The following is a 20335-nucleotide window of genomic DNA, read 5'->3' as shown; positions in this document are numbered from 1 at the left end:
CACTCTCCAAACAAGTCGAAACAGAGATACACAAATGGGACTATATTAAGCTGAGAAGCTTCTGCACCTCAAAGGAAATAATGCCTAGGATAAGAAAGCCACCCACAGAATGAGAGAAGCTATTCACCCAATACCCGTCATATAAAAGGCTAATGTCTAAGATATACAAGGTACTGACAGAACTTAACAAGAAAAAACATCTAACCTCATAATAAAATGGGGAGAAGAAATGAACAGACACTTTGTGAAAGAAAAAATACAAATGGCCAAAAGGCAAATGAAAAAATGCTCCACATCAGTAATCATCAGGGAGTTGAAAATCTAAATAACAATGAAGTACCACCTCACACCACAGAGACTGACATGCATAACAAAGAATAAGGACAATCTGTGCTGGTGGGGATCTGGGAAGTAAGAACTCTCATTCACTGCTGGTGGGAATGCCATCTAGTCTAGTCCTTATGGAAAACAATATAGAGATTCCACAAAAAAACTGGAAATTGAGCTCCCATATGATCCATATATACCACTCCTATAGATATTCCCTATGAACACAAACATCCAATAAAAAATCAAAATCCCTTCCTCACACTTACATTCATCGCAGCACTTTTTACAATAGCCAGATTCTGGAAACAATCAAGATGCCCTTCAAGAGATAAAGCTAAAGAAATTGTTGTACATATACACAATAGAATATTATGCAGACATTTGGAGAGATGAAGTCATGAAATTTTCTTAAACATGGATGTACATGGAATCTATTATGCTGAGTGAAATAAGTCAGAGGGAGAGAGAGAGAGACAGAGTAGTCTCACTCATCTATGGGTTTTAAGAAAAATTAAAGACATTGAAATAATTCCTGGAGACGAGGGCCAGAAGTACTGGCTCAAGATATGAAGCTCAACACAAAGAGTGGTTAGTGTATTTAGAGAAATAACTATGCTGAGAACTGTCATTTATAGCATAATAATCTTTCTTTCTTTAAATTTTATTTTATTTTACACAAATCATTGTGATTTACAAAGTCCTTCATAGTTGGGATTTAGACGTACAATGAATCAAGAACAATACAAAGACCAGTGTCAAACTTCCTCCTCTAATGTTTCCCGAGTGCATTCCATACCACACATCCTGACCCCCAGCCTGATAGTATAGCAGGCTTATTGTAAATTTAGATTGTTAAAGTTTGGGTCTCTTGATTCCATTATTGTTGCCTTTGACTTGTATATTTAGATCTGTCTTTTTTCCTTTATTTAGCATTCCCAATGCACCAAACAACACTTGTCCTCAGGCATCCCATCCTTTCATATTTTTTTTTCTTATTCTCCACACTATGTTCTTATTGCTGTACCCTAGGGTCAAGAGTGTTCAAGACAACTAGTACTTAAACCATTGCATTTTTTCATGCAGTTATTCTAAACACCACATATAAGTGATATCATTCTTATTTTTCCTTCTTCTCTGGCTTATCACATTTAACATAGGATCTTCCAGTACCAGACATGTTGCAGAAAATTGCATGACTGAATCATTCTTTATAGATAAGTACAATTTCATTGTATATATGTTCCACATTTTCATGATATATTTTTTCACATTTTCACATATAGGGTGATTCCAAGTCTTATCTATAGTACTGTACTGCAGTGAATAGTGGTGTGAATAAATCCTTTTGGATGCATGTTTTTGTGTCCTGGGGATAGATATCCAAAACAGGGACTTCTGGGTCATATGGCAGCTCAATTTTAAGTTTATTGAAAATAATTTCATTCATTTTACCATAGGGAATGGATCAGGCAGCATTCCCACCAGCAGTGGGTGCGAATTCCTTTCTCACAACAGTCCCACCAATACAAACTGCTCCCTGTATACTCGATATGTGCCATCCTCGCTGGTGTAAGATGATACTCACTGATGTATTGATTTGGAATTACCAAATGATAAATGATAATGAGAATTTTTCACTGTGCCTGCAAGCCATATGTTGGTCTTCCTCAGAGAAGTCTGTGTTCATATCCTCTCCCCATTTTTTGTTGGAATTTTTAGGTTTGTGGAGTTAACCTTTGTGAGTACTTTGTATATCTTAGACATCAAAACTTTATCTAATGTGTTAAGTGCACATATTTTCTCCCATTCAGTTAGTGTTCCTTGGGTTTTTATCCATGTTTCTTTTTATGTAGTCCAATGTATTCATATTTGATTCTATATTCCTTGTCATTGCCATCCTATCATCGAAGACTTCTTTGAGGTCTAAGTCTTGAAGTGTTCTGCTTATCTGTTCCCCGATGAACTTTATAAATTCCGGTTTAATCTCAAAGTCTTTGATCTACATTGAACTAACATTTGTGTAGAGTATGAGATATGGATCAAGCTTTAGTTTCTTACACATGATTATCAAATTGCTCCACCACCATTTATTGAAGAGACTGTTTTTATTCTATTTCAATTTCTTGGCTCCCTTGTCAATGATTAATTGACCATACACTTGGGGGTTCTCACAGCATACTCTGTTCTGACCCATTTGTCTAAAATTCTGTCTTTATTTCAATAAAATGCTGTTCTGATCACTATGGCTTTGTAGTAGAGCTTCAGGTTAGGTATAGTGTAATGCCTTCCAGTTTCTTGGTTTTCAATATGGACTTGGCTATATTAATTCTTTAATGGTTCCATACAAACTTCATAGTTGATTGTTCTAAGAATGTTTCTGAATTTGGAAAGAGATTGTATTGAATTTTTAAAGTAGTTTATATAAGATGGTTATTTTGATAATATTGATTCTCCAATTCATGAGCATGGGATGTTTTCCCATTTCCTTAGGTCTTATTCAATTTCTTTTCAAAGTGTTTTCAAGTTTTCATGGTATAGGTCTCTCAGCTCTCTCCTTATCTCTAACCATTTTTACTTAAACTCTACTGTGTGTACTGGAGCACATAGAATGGAAATATTCTTAGAAATATAAAATCTTTAGAACACTGTGTAACAATATAACCCATATAATTTCTAGAACACTTTTCATTACAGAGTATAACAAAGAGAATAAAAGGAATTAAGTGGAGGAGGAGAAAGACGGATGTAAATTAATGAGGGAAAGGGATCAAGGAGACTCAGGTTCATTGGTGGTGTAAAGGAAGGGCAAACAAATAGACAAACCATGAGTCAACACTGAAATCATGAGACCCAAACTTTAATAACCAAAGTAATAAAGGTTCCTATTATGATTACGGCTAACTCTGGTAAAGGAGAGGTATGGAAAGGACACTTGGAACATTGGTGGAAAGAGATCGACATTGTTGGTGGGAATGATGCTGAAACTGTTTAAAATTTAACTATGAATAAATTTGCAAATCACAAAGCTTTAAATAAAAAACGCAATAAAAATGAAACCTTTAATCTCCTAAAAGTGAATGTGGTGAAAGAAGAAACCTGGAACAGGTCAAGCATATACAAGGAAACTAAAACAGTATACTGCTAAGAATATCTCTAAAAACAATAGTCAAGATGGAATTACTGTTGAGTTTTATCAGACCTTTGAGAAGACATATTGCTATTGATCCTTAAGCTCTTCCAAATTGTTGATGACAGAGGAATTCATTATTCCAACTTGTACAAATCAAACATTGCACTAATACACAAACCCTTAGCAAAACAAATCCAACAGCATATCAAAAAATCATACTATGCAATATAAAATTCAAACTCTCTGACGAGGCAAGGGTCAGGTCAGAAATCTGTATTGATCAACATTAACATCTGTATTGATGTTCTTTATTTTTCGATTGTGGAATTAAAATATGACATACACTAAATTTTTACGGTAAGAGTAAAATTAGAGATCAAGGACAACTTATATAAGGCAAGCAAACAATATGTGACATGTTTAGTAAAAGAATAATTTGATTTTAAAACATATAATGTGTAACAAGATAACATACTGTTTTTTCTAATGTGGAAGTTGAATATAATATCCGATATAATATATTATAAATTAATATTTTATTATATAACTTATACTTATATAATATATTATGTATTTCATAATTTATACAATATAATAATTCATATAAATTAGTAATATATTAATATAGTAAAATATTAATTATTAAACTGTTATATTATATAATATATAATTCCTAGAATCTTATTTCAGAAAGGTTCATGGTACTTTTTTGTGATTATGAAATGTAATTTATTTAGATGTTCTGCTTAAATGAGCTTGCCAAGATCTAATCTTGGCTTTGCACTCAGGAGTTGCTCAGCAGACCATCTGATGTGCTTATGATGAACTAGGGTCAGCCATGTGCAAGAATGATATATAGCAAAAACTTGATGTGATTACACACTGTAAGGAAAGGTGTTATCTGAGACTTGGGTAATATTTTAAGGTTTGGATTAAACAGTTTATGGAGATTTATATTACCATTAAAATTAACCTATATCAAAACATATTTGCTTAATATTTCTATCAACAGATCAAAAATCAAAGTATTCTCTATATGAAGGCTTCCATTTTGTAAAAATAATTTGTATAATGATTATCAAGTGAGGATTGATTTTATTAGAATCCTCATAAGGTCATGATATTTGTACAGAGAACAAGATCAATCCCTTTATAATTTTTCCTGATGGACCACTTTTGATAATTCCTTCCATTTAACCAGATTTTATTTTTCCTGGATTAAGCCAGAAAAAATGAGGCTGATTTTTATGATGATCTCAATTGATGTGATTAACTAGAAAACCACTTCAGAATATATAGCTCTGATGAAGGAGAGTACTCAACACTAATTTAGATGCTTCTTTAAAAGTTGTCTGAAACTGCAAATGAATAAATTCATTGTAAAAATATGAATTGTTTTGAGAAGACTGTTGGTTAATTTATGAAAAATTAATATTAGATTTTAAATGAAAACTCATGCATTCTTAGAAAGCAGATTAGTTTTTGTAAATATAAACATTGACACAGTATTAAACATACTGAATGCAACACAAAGTAAAAGATGAACAAATGCTCTAAATCTTAATTTTTTTCATGAATATCTAGAGCAGTCTTTGGGAAAAGGAATTTGGGAGGCATCACATTCCCCAACTTTAAATTGTATTACAAAGCTATAGCAATTAAAACAGCACGGTACTGGAATAAATACAGACACTCAGTTCAGTGGAATAGATTTGAGTATTATGAGAATGTGCCCCAGATATACAATTAATTTTGATAAAGGGACAAGAAATGCAACATGGAGCAAGGAAAGTCTCTTCAACAAGTGGTGTTGGGGCAACTGGTCAGCCACTTGCAAAAAAGCAAATGCAAATCTCCATCTGACACCATGCACAAAGGTCAAATCCAAATGAATTAAAGACCTTGATATCAGACCCTAAACTCGAAGGTAAAAGACTCTATGACATTGAGATTAAAATCATCTTCATGGAGGAAACAGCACTCTCCAAACATAGGGAAGCAAAAATAAACTGATGTGACTATATTAAGCCGAGAAACCTCTGCAATTCAAAGGAAATAGTGCCCGGGATACAAAAGCCACCCACAGAATGGGAGAAACTATTCACCAGTTCCCATCAGATAGGGGGCTAATATAGAAAATATACAATTTACTGACAGAACTTAACAAGAAAACAATCTAACCTCATCAATAAATGAGAAGAAATGAACAATTTCTCCAAGAAAAATACAAATGGCCAAATAGCACAAGAAAAAAAATGCTTCACATCACTTATCATCAGGGAGATGCAAATTAAAACAACAATGATGTAATGACACACATTACAAAGAACAAAGGCAATAAGTGCTGGCGCAAATGTGGAGAGAAAGGAACTCTCACTCACTGCTGGTGGGAATGCTGTCTAGTCCAGCCTTTATGGAAAAAATATGGAGATTCCTCAAAAAAACTGGAAATTGAGCTTCCATATGATCCAGCTATACCAATCTTAGGAATATACCCTAGGAACACAAAAACACAATAGAAAAAAATCCCTTCCTCACACCTATATTCATTGCAGCACAATTTACAATAGCAAGACTCTGGAAACAACCAAGATGCCCTTCAATATAAATGGCTAAAGAAACTTTGGTACAAATGCATAATGGAATATTATGCAGCCATCAGGAGAGATGAAGTCATGCAATTTTCCTATACATAATGTGTATATATATATATATATATACATATTATATGCTGAGTGAAATAAGTCAGAGAGAGAGACAGAATAGTTTCACTCATCTATGGGTTTTAAGAAAAATAAAAAAGACATTATTGTAATAATGCCCAGAGACAACAGAGATGACTATACTATCATGACAATGTTAATGAGTGAGAGAAGTTGAATGCCTGTATTGAATACAGGCATGGGGTGGGGAAGCAGGGAGATGGGCGGTAATGGTGGTGGGAAGGTTGCACTGGTGAAGGGGGGTGTTCTTTTATGACTGAAACCCAACTACAATCATGTATGTAAACATGGTGCTTAAATAAAATATATAAAAAAAACCCTGCTCATTCCAAAGATAATGTGGGACAGGATATTAGCTCTAGTTAACAACCTAAATTTCAAAGTCAATCAGTAGTTCATTCCAGGTGGCAAACCCTACAACTTAAGTAATATTTAACTAAGGCTATTCCTGGAATTTCGGGGCCTAGGTATTTCTGAACTTGTGATTATTTTGAATTTTTGGTTCTCTCATTTTTGCCACAAATTAACAACCTAAAGTCAGATGTATTTTTCATAGAGAATGAATCATGAACAAATCCATATTTACTCATCCAATAATTGAACCTGGTTTATATTTTAATCCTCTTGCTTATATACTGATTACTAAAGGAGATAATAACAAATAACTTTTAAAATGTCACCAATTATTGGCTAATTTGGACAGGAAGGTGTCAAAAGTCATAGTTCATTTCTTTGGGATCATAAAATAAAGAAATTTGACATCTATGTTTCAAATAAAAACATTAATTTTAGAGGATATATTTCCACCTGTGCTCATATCAGCATTTAACAAAATAGCCGTGATAAGAAAGCAAGTATAATATCCACCTATGGATGAATAATTGTGGGATATCCACACAATGAAATACTATGCAAAGTAATAAAATATTAAATAATGCAACATGCAGCTATATGGATGGAACTTAAGGGTATCAGTCTAGTTAACTCCATCAAAAGGAAAGACAGATACATAATAATCTATTTTATATGTGAGACATAAAGATACAAATTCATGAGACAACAAAATAAAGGAAAAGAAACATTGGAGAGTGCTTAATGGAAAGGGCCCAAGAGGTATTTATGGAGCAAAGTGTGAGCTCTGATGTTAAATGTGGTGTGCTGGAAACTATAATCAACAGTATTCTGAATACCCACTTAATATAAATTGAAAAATAGAAAGATAAATATTGTTTAATGAGAAAATGAGAGGAATAGGAACATGAAAATAAATGCTTTAGATGTTTGAAGTGGAAGAAATCCATACACTCACTCTTTTCTCGACAAGTTGTAAACCAAGTCACAAAAGATTATGACTTTACCAGCTCACACAGCAGAAAGATGGGAATCTCGGGAGGAGATTGTGGGCCAAGCCCCCACCCTGCATAACCCATGCTTGCTGCCTACATCACATATAATTAAAGTTTCCCTGAAGACCCTGCTTCACCTCAGACCTTTTATGATTCCTTCAGAGATACCTATTTGACCACAATTCAGGTACAATGGTTTTGAGGCTGCTATCACCTGGGCTTTTGGAAGCAAGGGTGGACACCCTCTCCCTATATCTTCTTTCTACCCGAAAGCATGGAAATTAAATAATTTAGCCAACATGTAAGTCACCATATTGGAACTAGGCCAGTTCCAACACTTACTAACTTACTATTTTCTTGAAAGAGACATAAATCATGCCTTAAAAGACTATAGTAACACCAACCTAAACAGATAAGGGCTGGTAATCTCTGGAGCAGAAGATCCTGCCCTGCCATCATCACGTTTGCTGCCTCCGTCATCCAGAAATACCCAATGTCACTGACTCATTTATGACCCTTTATGATTCTCTTCAGGGACACTGATCTGACAACACTTTAGGCATGCCGGTTTGGGGGTGATATCACTAGGGCTTTTTGGAGTGTATGTAGGCAGCCTCCCTCCATATCTTGCTTCTTCCAGAAAGCCTGAAAGCTATAACTACACACAAACAACCTTCAGTCACCATATTAGAACCAGGCTAGCCACACAGACTCACTTGTTTCTTGAACGAGATATAAACTAAGACATGAAAGATTATGGCTACACTGGCCCATGCAGCAGAAGGCTGGCCATCTCAGGAGGATAGGATTCAAACCTCTGTCCTGAAAAAGCCATACATACTACCTCCACCATCCAAAATCACCACTCTCCTGATGGCACTGCCTCATCTGTGACCCTCTATAATTCCCTTCAGAGACATCAATCTTACCAAACTTCAGGCACTTTGGGTTGGAGGCTGATACTACCAGGTTTTTTTGGAGTGAACCTGAGAACCCTTCTCATGCATCTTCATTCTTCTGGGAAGCTTGGCAGCTGTAACCATGCCCACAAATGCAATAGCCATATTCAAACCGGGCCAGCTCCACAGACTCTCTTTTCTCAACAGATATGAAACAAGGTGAGAATGATTATGGTTTCACTGACCAAAGCAAATGAAACCTGCCATCTCTGGAGCAGAGGGTGGGTTCAAGCCTCTGCCCTACCAAAGCCATGCTTGCTCCATCACCCAGAATCACCATCCCCTTGATGGCTCTGCCTTATCTGTGAATATTTATGATTCTCTTTAGGGATAACAATATGATCACACTTTAGGCACGTCAATTTTGGGGCTGGTAATCACCAGAGCTTTTGGGAGCAAATGTGGGTACCCTTCTCCCACATCTTCCTTCTTCGAGAAGACCTGGTAGCGGGGTACACGACCCTAAAATGTGTATCATTAATAGTGTTTTGTATTTCTAATCTTAATTTGTTTGATGCTGTCATCCTTAAAGGAACATTCAATTTTAACAAAATGGACAGATAACAACCAGAGCTTACTAACTCTCTTCCCTAGTATTAATGACTTCATTGGAGATATAATAATGTTCACAAAATGTGCTTGCTATTGTATTTTTCACTTTATTTTTCCTTCTTTTCTATTTTTTCTTTCTATTTATTCAATAACTTTGTTTCCACTTATCTGGAAACAAATACATTGTGATCAACTATGTGATGCTTTTCTTTAAGTGAGTAAGTAAGTAAGTAGGTAAGTAAGTAAGTAAATAAATGTTTCATACTTCCTAGACTCATCCCTGCTTGATAGCACTTCCGGAGGCGACAAGATGGACAATTCTTTCTTCGGAATTTATCAATGGTGCAATCATTTCTGCTGGCACACAGATACTTCTGTTTCCCTGAAATAAAAAAAGTATGAGAGTTATAGCACTGTAAATGTTTTTATAAGTATTTCTGTTCTTGAGTAGTTCTAAGTAGAAAGTATATGAATATATGTCCTGACATCTATTAAATCAAACTACATTTAACTCACCAGTATACTTATTTTTTCAACAGTTATATTTTTATGATATCTACTTAAAGGACTTACTTAAGATACTCAATGTTTTTTTTTATCTGGGGAGAAAAGCTAGAAAGACAGAAATGAAAAAAATAAAGGATGATCTCTTTAGGGATTGATGGATTCTGCAGATCTGGGTTCTAGCAATTTTTTCTATAACCAATTCCAGTGATTATATATTTAATTACACTTGAGAAAGTAAGATGCTTATATTTCATAGCAAAACACATAAAATATATGCAAGAGCATTCAATGGATTTCTGAATTATTTTATATTGTTGGAGATGAAACCCCTAAATCTTCAACTTATAAAAATCAAAGAGAAAGTCTGTTTGATGAAGCTAGCCACGAATTAGAAAGTAAGTCATCTGAATAAGTTGTTTTTATCTTCTTTTCTGTAGAGAAGCAGTTAATAGATCTGCTATATATCTTATTAGGGTTCCTTTACTGTTTAGTTTCTTCCTTGATCCTGCTTTCCTCAGGATTCTCTCTTCACTTTTTATCATTTTAATAACAATGTGTTGTCTTATTTAGGTTTATTATGTTCAGACCTTTGGACTTCTTGAACCTGGGTATTGCTTTGGTAACTCTGATAAAGTTTTCAGCTATAAAGTTATTTTGCCAATAGTTTTTTATTTATTTTGACACTCTCCTGAGGGTCCTATAACTCAGCTTTTGTTCCTATTAAAACTATCTCAAAATTCTATGATGATGTTGCCTTAGTTTCTTTTCATTATATGTTATACTTTGTGTTTTTATTGAAAGATTTCTGCATCTTTGAACCAGTTCAAGCAAACTGTTTCTTACAAGGCTTCTGTTTCTCTACTCTTGAGGCCTTTCAGTGAGTTTTTAATTCACCTACAATGTCCTTCAGTTCAATGAGTGCTGATTGCAGTTTTCTAACATTTTCTTTCATGTTTTTCAGGAGGTATGTTTTATAGAACTTTAGTTGCTGTGCATTTATATCATTGCCATTGTGAAATTCTCTTCTCAGCAATAAATAAATAATAATCATTATCAATAATTTGATAATAAGCAAATAGTTTATTATGTTTAACTTCCTTGTTGCTTGGGGGATCTTTTCATTGATTTTGGTAGGCTCCTTTGCTTCTTCAGTATTTATTGTTCTGTGAGAGCTCATGTGGGAAGGCCTCATTTGTAGTGCCTTAGGTACTGATTTAAAGTTCACATTCCCTAGAGAATTGGGGCAGAACTAATGCTGTATCTGAATGACACTGACTTATCAGTAAAAGCACTCTTGCTTCCTTGTGTTCAGATTTCCTAATGACTCACACAGATTCATTGACTCAGTCCTTTAATTTTGGAAGTCATGCACACCAAAACCAGCCTCATTTATTGAATTAAATATCCTTACTGAACATAAGTGAATTGCTGCACTCAGATTCTTGATGGGAGAAGACAGTCTTTTTCATCACCTTGTGCAGGCAGCTTCTTATATACCATCTAAGCCTGGAATGCTGACATGTCAACTCTCTGTCTGGAATTTTAGATGTATCTCTCTGTTCTTTAAGTTTCTTTCAAGCTCAGGTTCACTCTCTTGCTCATGTTTTATCAAATAGAAATCAATACAATTGTAAATGAGTTTTCCGTCTGCCACTTCATTACCTGATTACTAACTACCATTTATTTTTCTTTTGTCACAACCCTAGAGAGATGGTAAACTGTTTACTTTTTTGGTGAAACATTATACAAAATCCATAGGTTGTTTCTAAATATTCCTGCACTTTAATTCTAGTTTCAATGTTCTGGAAACCATTATCCACCCTATTTATGATTATGCCTACATAACTCTGTATTTTTCTTAATGGCATTATTATTATTTTTTGGTCATACCCAACAATGTTCAGTGGTTACTCCTGGCTCTGCACTCAGAAATTACTCCTGGAAAGTTTGGGGGAACCACATAGGATGCCGAGGAATCAAACCTGGTTTGGCTGTGGGCACGGCAAATGCCCTACCAACTGTGCTATCTCTCTGGCCATGAAGGCATTTCTTTTTTTCCCTTTTTAGGGGCCCACATTAGGGGTTACTCCTGACTCTGTACTCAGGAACAACTGGCTGTGCACAGGGAACCATATGAGATACCAGGAATCTACCACAGTTCAGCTCTGGAAACCTAGCTTTATTATTCTTTCATTAACCTTTAATGTGATTCAGTACTCCAGAAGGAAGTTATCATGGATCAACTTTCAGGTATTTTCTCCATTCCTTTTGTTTTATATTAACCTCATCTTTATTAATTCTGCAATAGTTTGTGTTTATTATCTGTTTAGGCATACAATATATTCCTTTAGAAATCTCTTATTTGGAGCAGAAGAGGTAAAGCAATTTCATTATAATAAGGTGAGACTACATTCATCATCTTTGTTGTGAGTAAATAAAAATACTATAGGGGTTCGGGGTTCTCAAAATTTATAATGCTAATAGAAAATCCTATGAAACTACTAATAATGCTAAGGTGACGAGAAACTGCGTAATCTAAGTATTTGTGTGGTAATCCCACAAAAGCACCTAAAATGAATTAAGTAAAGAGTAATTGATTGTGGGAATCTGCTGATAACTGAATAACACTTCCTCTTCTGAAGAAGAATCTCACTGTGAAATAAGGAGCTGTCACTGATTTGAAAGATAATAGCATGACCCCACCAGGAATGAGAGGAACAGAACAAGGACATTGAAGGTGAGGAAAAGGGAGGGGTAAGCAAAATACCAATGCCTCAGACTTGAAAATCTCCACTTATGAAATCTGATCTGAAAGTAAAATCTAGACTAGGCAAGATATTCAGGGCCAGTACCAACAAAAGTCTATATATCTTTGGCACATGCAAGCTGGCAGAGAACCACAAATTCTGAACCATTTTAGAACAAGAAATAGCCCAAGGGCAAAATACATTAGGTCAAGCAAAGAATAGAACAGTAGTGATCTGAGTGGCATATGCCTACCCAAGACTAAACAAAGTCAGTACCCTCCCAGTCTACAGCTAAACTGATTTCAGGCAGAGAAATAAATTCAGAGAGGTAAAAAGTGCTTGCAGAGATCAAAGACAACAGGCAACAAATTCTTCCTTGCTTTCTGTGCCTATGTTCAGCACTCTTTTTGAATTGAATTGCTTGGTGCTCAGGATAGGGCAGATTTATTTCTGTACTAAATAGGATATTTCCGAAGTTGGCTTGACCCTGTAGATAGACTACCAGAAGTCAACAAATACAAATATTCTTACAGATACCAGGTTTGTTTTGTGTCACATGTGGTTCAGATATTAGTCCCCATTTGTTTCCTAAATTTGTGAGGTATAGAAACTACAGTTCTTGTTAGTCACCAGTTGAAAATTTTGTGATACAAACAGTGGGGTGCTCATTATTCAGAGTACAGTTAATACAGTAATCTTCAGATTACATATTACCAGCATTGTTGAAGAATGACAGAAACTCAGACTCCTGGGTGGAATTAGCATGCATGAAATCCAGATATTTATATGAAATTTCACCTTTAGCCTGGCACTGTACCCGTCTCTATGATGAAGACATTAGGATGGCCAATAGGCATATAAAATTGTTCTCAATGTTCATCATCACTTGTTATCAAGAAATGCAAATGAAAACAATGAGCTATAACCTTACTCCTGTGGGAATAACTAAGTTCAAAAAATCTGGAAGCATTTTTCCATGTTCATCAGTTAATGTCAATTAAGTGTCTGATTGAGGCATGCTTAGCCTTGCATAAAAATAATGTTGACTTTTTATTCCCTCAACCCTGTATTGACAGAAGTGTGAGTAAAATTAAAAAGGAAACTATTCACTCTTTCTTTAGTCTTTGCAATTTGTAATTAAAACTAGAGTTTCCATATGATCTACCAGTCCCCCTCCTAGATTTCTTTCTATCTCAGGAACACAAAACAACTATTTAAAAATAAGTGAAGCTTATGCTTATTGGAACAGTATTTACAAAACCACAATTCTGAAACCCAATTGCCAAATAATTGAAGGGTAGTTAAAGAATTTGGGATATTTATATACAAAACAAAATGATCTTATGCATATAAGTATAAGTTAATATGCTAAGAAAATCAATAATATTTAATCATCAGAGAATCTGAGAATCTTCCTAGATCTAGATCTACTAATGATTATGGTTAGTGTTAGTGCAATGAGAAGGTACCTAGAAGAAGTGGTGGATGATGTTGTTGCCTACTATTGAGTGTGCCGCAGAGACACTGTTTCCTAAAACATCAATATAAACAACTGGTGTAGATAATTATGTATAAATAAAAACCAAATAATATTTCCTTCCCAGAGTTATATAAAACAAACGAATATCTGATTGTAAATATAATCTTTAAAAGAAAAATGATTAGATAATGATAAAAGTTATATATGTTCCTGAGTACCTTGTTTTCATCACAGATCTTTGGAATCTACTGGTATAGTCATTGAACTGTACCCTGTTCACAAATATTTCATCATTTTCTACCTGTTTCCCTACTTCACCCTACATTATAATCTGCTAAAGCAAACCCTGCAGTGTTTATTCATTACTAGAACACTTCACTAGTTAATAAATTTCACGTGCGCCTTATGCTTCAAGAGACTATAAAATAGAGGGTAATGATCATAAATCAGATGCTAGGTGGCTATGAATAGCTTTGATTATAATGCTTTGAAAGTTTAAACCTTAACACAATAAAATATTTAAATCTATCAGTAAGTTCAACTTTCTAATAATTACTATGATGGTTAAGAGTAATCATCATGTATAAATCTATTTCCAGGTAGCCAGGGAAACAATCAATTTGGTTTAAATTTAGGTCATATTTTTGTGGAAACAATCAATAAGTAATGAATGACACTAAATAAATTAAACAGTTCAAGTTGCCATATATAGAAAGAAGAAAAATGTGGAGCTATGATAGAATGGGAGTTATAACTATGCAGACTAGGGAAAGACTCTATGTGACATTTGTGCTAGATGAGTAATAAAAGAAGAAAAAAACTTGTATAAAGCTAAGAGTGGAACATCATCTAGGACACAATTGTGGTTGAAAATGTGATAGAAGGTGGTAGATAAATTGACTATATAGCAGAATCAAGTTGTTCAGGCTAACAATTTTCAAACTGGGCTGTAAATCAGAATGATCTGCTGAGAATTTACAAAATACCGATACCTAGTTTCTTTCATAGTAGTTTAAAGTAAATTACCTGTGAGTAGATGAGTCTGATTTTTTTTAAATTCCCTGTTTCTCCTAATGTTTCTATGGGAAGATAATTGATGATATTGAAAAATGCGTGTCAGTTGGTTACATATGGAGACATAGTTAATAGCGGTTCAATAATAAAACCAATATTTCATCAGTGAAAACATCTGATGGCTCAAAAATTAGTTATCTTTTTTCTCTTCTAGAGACTAATGAGATTCAGGACAATTAGATGAGCACTTTGAGAAGATTCAAACAGATGACCTTCTGATAGAATTTGGAAGGACTTTCTGGAAAAAGTGAAGGCTCCAACTTTACTTAAGCAAAAACACTACTTTTGCTCAGTTTTTCCAAAGTCATCTGACATTTTTCCAGTTCCAAGTATTACATATACAAACTATCTTCCCATAAGTCCTATCCAATGTTGTGCTGGATTCAGCATATATTGACTCTTCACCTGATTCTGAGCTAGCTCATTCTAATTTCTTATTCAGTGCTATTATACTGTGATATAGATACCCAAGCTCTTTGCTGCCATGCTGGGTAGAAAATTTGTTTACTAGAACACTATTGGTTTGGGTTCTTCTGTTAAATTATTCCTTCTAGCTGAGCCTGACTCCTTAGTTTTATCAAATGCTTTCATACAAGCTTACCTCTGGAATTTGGTACTATGATCAGAACAATAGTTCATGTAGGTTTAATTGTATTTTAGGAACGTTGCCATCTTCACATATTTTATTCAATATATGTATTCCTGAACACATATTTAATAGTATGTGATATATAATAGTACAATATGTATAATAAAATAATATACTATAAAGTATAATAACATATGGTATAATTAATATATAGCATAGTATAGAAATTACATTTCTGTAAGGGCAATTATAATTTAAGTGTTAATGGGAATTGAACACTGAGAGAAACCAAAGGATAAATTTAGATATATATTTTAAAATTTTAACAATCTGTTATTTTATTGATCATGTGTGACGAGAGATATATGCACATGACATTATCTATAACAGCAGAAGACTGTAAATAAGACAAATGACTATCAACAAATAAAATATAAATTAAATATAAAATCAAATATGAGTAATATAGCCATTTAAAAATAAATCAGTTTAGCACTACTATGTGCCACATTACTATATTTGTAAGAAACTCCTAAATGTGATGCAAGACAATATAGAACACTAGTTTGTGAAGAAAATATAAATGTTTAACTCTTTGTAGTTGGATAGAATACCTCTACAATGGCATACAGAAACTAATATTTAGAGGTTGCTTCTGAGATAACTATGCCTGAAGAACAAAGGTTATTTTCCAATCTTTATTTTTTTGTCATTTTAAAATTCTGTACCAAGTATATGTATTGCCTATTCTAGTTACACATTCAAAGTAGTTACAGCTCTATCATAAATTTTCTTGTAATCTTGAAACTAAGCACTTTCCCTCTCTGGGCTTCTTTATTTCCACTATAATATATATTACATATATATTACACATAATAATTCAGAGAGAAAAACTAGAAAATATTGTACCTAGCCTATCCTATTCCCAAAATACAGTCACCATTCAAAAAATGTTTTAACTATTCATGATGCTGTGTAAATAGGCAAGCTTATCTAATTAGGGTCAGAGAAAATGTCAGTTGTTAAATACAAAATAACAAATGGTTATTAAAAAACCCAGTGGTTAATCCCTTAGCTGATATCTGTAAAGAAGAAAGATAATTGAACTCCTGCATTTTAGGAACCAAAAATAAATCTAGTAAGATATCAAATAAGTATACAAGAAGGAGCAGTAATACAGGAGTATAAGAGACACGTGGAATGAGCAAAGAAGTGTAGGCTATGTTTGTAATTTCTCATTATAATGCCTTAGGAAGTCATTCCTTTACTCTGAGCCAGAGTTATGGGGATGTTGAAAAAATTAATAAATTCTAAGTAAATATTTAAGACCAGAAAGATTATAAAGAATAGACTGTGAATATTTTATTATCAATTCTTAATTACATTTTATTTTGGTTTTGTTTTTCTCCAGCTTCTGCCAGGCTCAAGGCATACTTCTGGCTGTGCTCAAGGACAACTCCTTTTGGGGTTCTGGTCTTGGAGATATGATCCTGGAGTTATTGGGACCGAGGTTGGTCATCAACAATGCAAATGCTTTAACAGCTGTATTATTTCACTATCCTATCTTAGGTATTTTGGAGATTTTGGGCCATACTTTGAAATTCTTGGGGATTACACTAAGCTCTGTGCATAGTTGTAGTGAGGAGGGAACATAAGGTAACAGGGGATACAGAATGGGACTTCTATATACGAAGTATGTGCTCAGCTCATTAAACTATCAGTCAGCCGTTAACTTTTTACTAATTAGCAAAGAAGTATGGTATGGTTCAGGGTCAATAAATGATATATTAGAGTGACTAAATTGCAAGGTTATTACTCACATAGCAGCACCAGTTAATAATTGAGACTAATAGAATAACCTTGGGAAGACAAAATATCTCTGAATGTTTTTCCTTTATAATATCAGTGTTGTATTAAAAAGCTTTGAAGAGATATAAAATAAAAATAATATGTACTAAAGCATTTGGCACAATGTAAGCACTTGGTATCAAGAATTATTTACATGGAGTCCTTTCTCCTAGAAACACTTGGAATTAGAAAAGACATATTCAAGGCTGAAATGACTTTTTTTTTTGTCAAACAAACACTCAATAACTGTATTTACTGTTATATATGAAGTGTTTGTCACAATAAAGAGATTAAGTCATCAGAATTTATTTGCTATATTTCTTAAAAAGATCTATAAGATAAAATTTGAATACTGAAATCTAATCTCCAACTCACAGAGAATATATAAAACTATGTGTCCAAGTTGGTCATAGACAAAACCACTACCTTGATTCTTGAAAATATTAAGAAGGGAATATGAGTTGGAAAGGTGATGAAGACAAAATGAAGAATATATTCGAGAAGCTGAAAAACTAAAATAAAAAGAAAGATATACAGAAAGAAAATATTAAGTATGGCCTGCAGGTAAACAGGTCAGGTCAGGGATCTACTGACCTGTTTGATAGCTTCAGGAGAAAAAGTGAAGTTATTACTTCACATACCTCTAATTTCTATTATGCTGGGCTCAACATTCCCTATGATCTCACTGCCATCTCCATTGATGAAGAGAATAGTATATATTGGAGGAGGGTAGATGTGAAACTGATATTTCACAGCCATATTCTCCAACTCTTCTAAGAGTTCTTCTAAGGGTGTTACTCTGTGAGGGACCCTGCTCACCAAAAAGATAAAAATCCTTTTTGACAATAGAAGAGCCTACAAATGTGTCAAAAGAATGAAAAGGATTAAGAAATAAGTGTTTAGAGTAGTCTATAGAGCAAGGAGCCAGTTTGTAAAGTACTGAGGGAGAACTGTCAATGCAGTTTAAAGGACTATATTTAAATTCAGTTTCTATGTACTACTAGTAACGGAAGGAGCATATTACATTTTTCTTTGGACATCAAGATAGCACATTATAAAATAGGTAATAATAATTCATACTTTTAAATTTTAAATAAAATAGTATACAATAAGGCATTTTAAACCTTAAAAGTAAAGTGAAATAGGAGTTAATTAGTGAGTTTTGAATAGCAGGATTTAATTTTTATACAAATATTTGGAAAACAGCGTAACTCAGCCATCTCAAACTCGTGGCCTGCGGGCCATTTGCAGCCCTCCGTACAACATTTGTTGCCCTGCCCTAGAGGAATCTTTTGTTGTTTTGTTTTGTTTTAGTTGTTTGGGTCACACCCCCAATGTTCAAGGATTACTACTGACTTTGCACTCCAGGATCACCCCGACTTTGCCTCCGGTGGCCCCCAAGTAAATTGAATTTGAGACCCCTGGCCGTAACTTGTTATGACATGCCATCAAAAGAAAAAAATGAGAATTATATAATACTCTATATAGTAGAAAATATAGTCGTCTGTGTAGAACAAAATATACTGACAAATTGCAAATGATAAACACCTATTATCAAGTAAGTGTAAGCTGCAATTTATAACCGACGGTTCTGAGGTGAAACAGCGGGTAAAGAGCTCCAGACAGTCAGGCTTGTGGAAATATTAGATTCATTCGGTAGACAAGACTGAAGTCCAAAGACTCAGCATAAGTTCCAGCCAAAAGCCTCTCGCCTTCCACAGACCCTTGTTTTTATCCCCCAGAATCAAGTACACCCAATGGTGGGATCAGATACCACCCAATGGTGGAAGCAGAATCAGGTACCACCCTAGGGTGGGGGCAGAATGCCAGGTCACACCCTAGGGTAGGGCACAATCACCAATCAGGGTAGGGTCAGTAACATAATAATCCCCTAAAATATTTACATACACAACAATTCCCCCATTTGTTTTTAATAAACAAACAATATTGAAAAACTAGTCAATAATAAAAGAGTGGCTGTTTGCATAAGTGCATCACATGAAAATGTAAAGAAAAACTTCTAACCTAAACACAGGGTGCCCCTCCCTTAATAAGAACACAATAAACTAAAATAGAACATCAGCAAGACATACAATAATAAAATGTCAAAAACCAAAGATATAAATAGACTATTTAAAACAGTAAGGGAAAGAAAATCTTTAAGTTTAAAGGAAAGAACATATGAATCAAACCAGATCTCCCATATGAAATGATGCATGCAAAAAAAGTGTAGAATGTTATATTTAAATACTTTATGAAAGAAATATTCAATCTTGGGGCTGGTTTGGTGGCACAAGGGGTAAGGCATCTGCCTTGCGCTTGCTAGCCTAGGATAGACTGCAGTTTGATCTCCTGGTGTCCCATATGGTCCCCCCCCCCCAGTCAGGAGCAATTTCTGAACACATAGCCAGAAGTATCCCGAGTGTCACCTGGTGTGGCTCAAAAACCAAAAAAATAATAAAATAATAAAAAAGAAATATTCAATCTAGAGTCCTTTACCCAGAAAACCTATCATTTCTATGGGAGGGGGGTTAAAAACATTCTCAGACAAAAAGAAATTGGCAGCATTCACAATAACCTCACTGATTCTAAATGAACTACTAAAGGATCACTTATGTAAACCAAGCACGACAGTGCTTTCTTTAAATAGTTTTCCTGAACGTCAATGTAATAAAACTCTCCCATCAAAAGGTACATATTAGAGGCTTGGATCAGGAAACAAAACCCATTCATTTTCTGCTTACAGGAATCACATCTAAAACCTCAGAATAGACACAGCACAGGAAGAAGGAGGGAAGACACTGAAAAACAACAGCAAAGTATGGGACAGCAAATAAGTTGTTCAAATAAGTATGGGATAGCCATACTTATCCCAGATCAAATGGCCATTATCCTCAAGAAATAGAAACAAGAAGACACTACGTATTTATTGATAATGGGAAAAATAGACCAAGAAGTTACAACTAATCAAATATGCACAACAGATGGTGGGTCAGCAAAGTATGTCAGAGTTGTGCTCACAAACCTAGAAAGGCATGGATGGGAATGTG

The 20335-nt window shown here is 34.3% G+C and overlaps 1 protein-coding gene across 1 annotated transcript in view; it reads right to left on the bottom strand.

The window, feature by feature from the left end:
• Window positions 1–20335, bottom strand: part of AR (androgen receptor) — a 249229-nt gene that overhangs the window by 55718 nt on the left and 173176 nt on the right. Inside the window, exon 3 of the mRNA XM_049767206.1 lies at window positions 9306–9422. Coding sequence (XP_049623163.1) covers window positions 9306–9422 — 117 coding nt within the window. The remainder of the gene's footprint in view (window positions 1–9305; window positions 9423–20335) is intronic.

This window comes from Suncus etruscus, chromosome X, assembly GCF_024139225.1.
Source record: "Suncus etruscus isolate mSunEtr1 chromosome X, mSunEtr1.pri.cur, whole genome shotgun sequence".
Taxonomy (NCBI): domain Eukaryota; kingdom Metazoa; phylum Chordata; class Mammalia; order Eulipotyphla; family Soricidae; genus Suncus; species Suncus etruscus.
The sequence above is the reverse complement of the archived record's forward strand: the minus strand, read 5'-3'. Positions and strand labels throughout refer to the sequence as shown.